General features: G+C 38.7%; 1 protein-coding gene across 1 annotated transcript; it reads right to left on the reverse strand.

Annotated features, from left to right (window-relative positions):
- Positions 1 to 2,014: 2,014 nt before the first annotated feature.
- Positions 2,015 to 5,123, reverse strand: LOC132270781 (zinc finger CCCH domain-containing protein 29-like). The gene is made up of 2 exons (XM_059771985.1): positions 4,888 to 5,123; positions 2,015 to 4,476 (listed from the first exon to the last, which is right to left on the reverse strand). The coding sequence occupies exon 2, from the start codon at positions 4,467 to 4,469 to the stop codon at positions 2,382 to 2,384; it is 2,088 nt and encodes a 695-aa protein (XP_059627968.1). The 5' UTR covers positions 4,470 to 4,476; positions 4,888 to 5,123; the 3' UTR covers positions 2,015 to 2,381.
- Positions 5,124 to 6,335: the final 1,212 nt, after the last annotated feature.

Below are 6,335 nucleotides of genomic sequence, written 5' to 3' on the forward strand. Positions count from 1 at the left end.
TTTTCGATAAGCCATGAGTGCATATTCTTGACAACAAGAAGATGATGGAGGATGAATTTATAATATTTGTCTGGCTGAGAATTAAACTCGTGGGCGGCTGGGTACAACTCATGCTTGGAAGACTTTATGGGCGTGAATCAATAATAGGACCCACACGTCAAAAGAGGTCTAAACACCCAAAAAAAAATAAAAATAAATAAATAAATTGTTGGTATCTTTGGGCAAGGTTCCTGTTATATATATATATATATATATATATATATATATATATATATTTTATCTTTATGTTCTAAAATAAGTGTCATATTTTTTTTTTTTTAATTTATTTCAAAATAATAGTTCACTTTCTTTTTTTAAATAAAACATTTCACATATTTTTATATATGTCCTGTGAATTTAAAATTTTAAACTTAAATATTCAAAACTTAAAAAAGAGTAAGTTAGGACGGATAGAGTATATTTTTGTTAGGTAAGCACTAAGTAACCACACACATTTTACAAATTGTTCCCTTAGCTTAAGTAGTCACACATATTTTACAAATTATTTCTTTACAGGCACTCAGTCACGATTGGACTGTAAACTCTTAGGGCTCAGTAAAGCTTGAACCCCATTTCTACATACCCTCAAGAGTAAGATTGCGCCTCTTATTACGAGCAAGCTGGTACACATACTTATAGAGCTAGTCGATTAGGTATGTTACCCAGGACTCCAAATCCTCACCACCAATTTGAGAAATGAGGGGATTACATATAATTTATTTATTTATTTTTTCTTAGATGACATTCACACGTACATGTATTCATGGAGGTTTAAACTCTTAACTTTTTTTTGGAAGGTAAGAGCCTAATACTGCTAGACTACTAACCCATTCTTGATTATATATCATTGTTTAAATGATTTTCCAATAAATATTTTTTGATCAATTGTTTATGAAATAATCATTAGATGGGATGGGATTATAACAATTTTGTAATAATTTTACATCATGAATGTAACAACTACAAGAATATGTTAAATTCTCACTTTAATGATAATATCTTCAATGTAGATATATTGCATGCATTGTGATGTTGCACGCACAAAATTTCCTAAGCATACATATGTTTACATATGTTTTCTTTTTCCGTAGTTGGTTAGTAATTAGAGAAAGAGGAAAAGAGAAATCGAACTCCGGACTTACAAGGTGGGAACACTAAAGGCTTAACCTTTTACTGAGCACACCGCCACATCTGTACATAATGGAAGTTGACATAGACAATGATAATAACAACTAATGATTGGATAAGACACTTGATGAACAGAAGAGGTATTCAAATGGAGGTCCAGATCAATTTCCCATCATCCGTCACATTTCTTCCACACCTTTAAGATCATGTTTGGATAGCATTTCTTATAAATCCATTTTGGAGTTTTCCCATATAAGTCAAAGATCATGTTAGGAACTACACAATTATTGTCTTATCATTTTTGTGCAGAATTGGCTTTTTGGTCATCGAAGTCCAATTTTTGTGCTACTTAACGACTTATCAAATTTATGACAGTAGACCCCTCTAGAGAGTGGGCAAAACCGAAAACTGCATCCACTTGAAAAACTAAAACAATTTGACACGGACTAGCCTTTCCAAGCTCAAGTTCAAGCTCACATCAGCCTTAGACGCGTTCAAGCGCTCTCGAAGAAATTTCACCATGTAGACCTACTTCTCTAACCGATGTGGGTCGAAGGAGGGTTTTTTGAATCTTATCTATTGCATCGAAGGAGGGTTTTTTGTATCATATCTATTGCATTAAAGGAATAAAACCCCCTTTTAATATATGAGAAGGCATACACGCACAGAAACGAACAACTCTTATAGTAGCCCCATACCGAATATATTCTCCTGCCATACACAAATTGGCTTAAGAATCATTTTCAGAAAAAATAACTTGAAACTTTAATACCCAAGGTGGGTTACTACTATTACTTATTACTACAAAACATTATTATGCATTAGAATTCAGCCACGCACTTTAAGCTGCTCCCAAAACCAAAAATCATTTATAAAGGAGAATACAAGTATTCAGTGGAATACAACAAATAAAAAGAATTAAGGGTCTTCCCCATAATTTACATTTCTTCTTTCGAATTAAAGCGGGGTAAAACAATTCCCCAGAAGGATATGAAAACAAATATGTTAAATATAAAAAATTCCCACTTCTTTCTCCCATCTAATTCCATCTTCGTCATATTATTGCTACCAGAACTTCTCTTGATCTAACTGCTGCATTTTGTGGTCTATTTTCTTTTCTCATCTCTACTTCTACCTGCATATATCAATAACAATTCTAAGGAAGTAAAACTTGTTGGGATAGCTTTGGAGCATGGATATGGCAGTGAAGTTGCTTATGCCACCATCTGCTCCTGGTCTATGTACAACTGCTCCACCCATGGTGGGAGCATCTCGTGAGCGCCTCCGCGAGTCTGGTCTGAACGGTAAAGCCCGGCACCCACAGAGGACACATCTTTCACCAATGAGTTAACCCATGACACATCTGGCTCACCCGCTGTAGATGGAGCCATCCCAGTTCTTGTTGTTGCCGCATTACCACTTCGAAACCCAAAAGAGGCAGACTTCTTCAGCTTATTATGCTCTTCACCCTGAAATCCCCAGTCCAGTTTCCCATTAGGAGAGCTCCAATCAGAAAGACTGGATGATGTCAAACTTGCAGAATTAGCTGCTGCAGTAAGCCCGAGATGGTGGCTCACCGCTCCGCGGTCAATAAAGCTCTGGCTCCGCTTCGCGAAGGCATTAGACCTTGAATTCATGACTGCTGCTGCCACTGCCCCAGAAGAGTCGAACCCATATATGGAGGGCTTCCTCACTGGTGAGGACGAGACGTTACTGGGGTAGCTTGCCCGAAGTAAATTCATGTTCTGGCGCATCTGATTCGGAACCCCAGCTGAAGATTGCAACTGGGTGGTGGTTGAAACTTTTGGTGAGTTACCCTGCAATGGAGACAACAAGGATGGATCGAGAGATCCAAATACATCATCAAGGTTAGTAGGTTTCAAATCCCCCATCCGATTATATTCCTTATTCCAGTAGGATGGGGAAGAGAGACCAGACATCTCATCAATCAATTGCTGCTGATGTTGCTTTCCAAAGTGGAGATTGTCCAACTTAAGCAATTCAATTTCCAATTCCAAATCTCTGGCACTCAAAGCTGTCTTCAGCCTGCTGCCAGGGAGTTGCAACGCAGGTGGGGTGAGGTTCACCTTGTTGTTATGCCACATGTTTCCAGCCATGGGTGATGAACAGGCAGCAGAGGGAGACATTGGTGCTGATGAAGTCGAAGGCATCAACAAAGATGATGACCCGAGAGCCATGGGACTCAACGTTGCCATGTCCATCGCACTGGACGTGACTGACCTTGGAGAAGGCATAGCCGAGCCGGTGGAAGCATACAACGGCCTTAACTCTTCGGGCTTATGTGCAAAGAAACAGACCTTCCTCGAGCACCCGGTTTCATCCTTGCAAAGCCGGGTTCGGTACTGTGCAGGATGAAGCCAGCTCTCAAAGACACCATGGGCGTACTCACAGCCATCCCCCTTCACACAACTCCCCTTACGGAACTCCGGACATGGGACACAGCTGTAGCTATACTTCCTTGGATCACGCCTCCTGGCATTCTCCCCTGGGTGGACAAATGGGCACTCAGTCCAATCATGGGAGTATGCCCTTGAGCAAGGCTTCACCTTGAAACTATACATCCTGAACTCATCACTCCCATACATCCCATTGTTTATATCAGGCAAGGTTATATCAATAGGATACTCTTTCTTCTCAGTACCCTCTTTTGGTAATTGGGACATCGTGTTACCCTGCTGCTCTACCTCTTGGCTAGTGTTGTGATCAATTGCAACATTCCACAAAGATCCTTCCTCAACCGTATCACCGCCGTTCAACAACATCTCCATCATCTTCATCTTCGAATGACTCGAAGCCAAGTTCTTCAAATTAGTAGCAATCAAGTCCCCTGGCTTGTTTCCATTGGCATCCACAGAATTCACATCTGCAGATGCATCAAGCAAGAGCTTGATGACCTCAACCGAGGAGGTGGAGCCACCAGCAGCAGAGCAGTGGAGAGCGGTTGCCCCATCTGAACCACAAGCCCTGTTGACATCAACCTTGCCAGTTCCAATGATATACTTCAAAACCTCAGTGCTTCCGTACATGGAAGCAATCATGAGGGGTGTCCTCTCTTCAAACCCCATCTTCTTCGACCCAATTCTTCTACCATACCAAAAGCATAACTCCTCCACATCAAAACCCTTCTCTTCCACAGCCAATCTGAAGCCACCTAGATCATCCGAGGCGGATAATTCGAGTAAAATAGAGCTTTCAGAGAAAAACCCATCTTTCTGATTTGGAATTTCAGTCTTCATGACCAAATTATAGGGGCAAAGTTTACTCTTTGAACCACTACACATAGATACCCTGTTAAACAACAACAAAATTCATTAATATACACCTCCAAATTTAACCCTTAAAATCACAAAAAAGTACATACATACATTTATATAGAGTTTTAGAAGTATATTTTTCTTTAATTTGTTAAGCAAACCCAAATTGAATCTGAGCTAAAGGTCATGATACTTTTCAACAGTTCTAGAAGACTCGAATTGAAACAATATAATTCAGCTAAGAAAAAGTCTACTGTAAAAAATTTTCAAACTTCAGCTTAAATATAAACATAAAATAGATTTGGGTTTTTATGTATATCAAATATATTAGCAAAAAAATAAATACCCAAAACATATACTACTAATCATCAAATTATCACAAATTATACAACTCAAAGCTTAAACAACATCAAAATTAAGAAATGTTTCGTTCATGAAAGCATACCTTTAATAAGAGATTGAAATATGAATCTAGAGAGACCAAGTTTTGGACAGATCGAGTTGTGAAGGTATAGACAGTTGAGTCGAGAAGAGCTCGATTGAGCAAATGAGTTGAGTTTGTGATTATCAAAGGCTTGGGATTGGCTTTATACTGGTTTGAGAGGACACGAGCGAAGGAATTGAAGAAGGAAAGAGGAAAGTGAGACTTTTCTTCTTCCCTCTTTCGCTACGGTCAAAGTCTCTCTCACCTTTCAAACTGGGCCACACCCACACCTCTGCTATGTCTTACTGGTTCCCACACACAAATGAAATGCAAATCCAAATCCAAATCCAAATGCAGAATTTCACATGACCTACTTTTTCAGTACTACTTAATATCTAATCCGACCGGCTCGATGGGTTTGGTCACACAACGTATAGTTGGAAATTATCGTACACGTGTGCTGTAATTGGTTAATTATTGGAAGGCAGTGGTCCAAGAGTTACCGGTTACCGGCTACAACCGGTCTTACATAACGCGTTTCTCGTCTTGGTGGGCAACAGATGATATATGTGTGTGTATAATATATTGTTGCATCGTCAGCTTCCACTATGAAAATGAGTTTTGCTCGGATGACCATCACTGCAATATAATACTGTACAGCCATCCGCCACGTGGTGTTTGCTTGGATCTTAGCATTTTTCTTTCTTTCTTTCTTTCTTGCAATTGAAAGATATTGCAAGAAACATTTTATGTTCATTCATTTTGTGTGTGGCGTTCTTGATATAAATTGTGTTGCATTTGCCCTCTCAATATACAGAGTGTTGCGTCTCAATGCAAGGGGTTTTATATATGCATGAAAATTATATGGTTTTGATACACTAAATAGTACATGACCTCTTCTTTATTAGATGCAGGTGAAATTATTGCACGCTCCGTGACTATTATTCCAATGATTTTTTAGTTGACACAGAAGCCTTAATTTTGGAAACCAGATTCAGCCATGTCATCGCCTTATCTAATTTTATTACTTATTAATTTAGTTATATTAGAAATTTTAACTAGGAATTTAACACAATGATGAGGTGGTTAAGTCTGGACTGTAGAATTGAAGTCTACAAAGTTCAAAAAGAAAATTGGGGTCTGTTTGGTATTCAGGATATCTAAATTTCTGATCCCATGACTGTTAGTTCAATCATTCGTTAATGGCCACACAAGCCTTAAATTGGAGTGCAGATTCAGCGACGTCATCATTTTATTCAACTTTGTCACTTATAAATTTAGTTCTACTAAAAATTTCAGCATTTAACATGATGATGAGGTAGTTAAATCTGGACCGTAGAATTAAGGCTACAGAATCAGAAAAGATAACGGGGTCTGCTTGGCATTCTGGATATGTAAATTTCAATCTGAAGACGCGAGCTATTTTTATGTTACTATACTCTCTACGTAGAAGTGCAAGGTTGGGCTTT

Source organism: Cornus florida, unplaced genomic scaffold, assembly GCF_030987335.1.
Source record: "Cornus florida cultivar Cherokee Brave unplaced genomic scaffold, ASM3098733v1 CherokeeBrave_3.0.0_Hap2_Chr08, whole genome shotgun sequence".
Taxonomy (NCBI): domain Eukaryota; kingdom Viridiplantae; phylum Streptophyta; class Magnoliopsida; order Cornales; family Cornaceae; genus Cornus; species Cornus florida.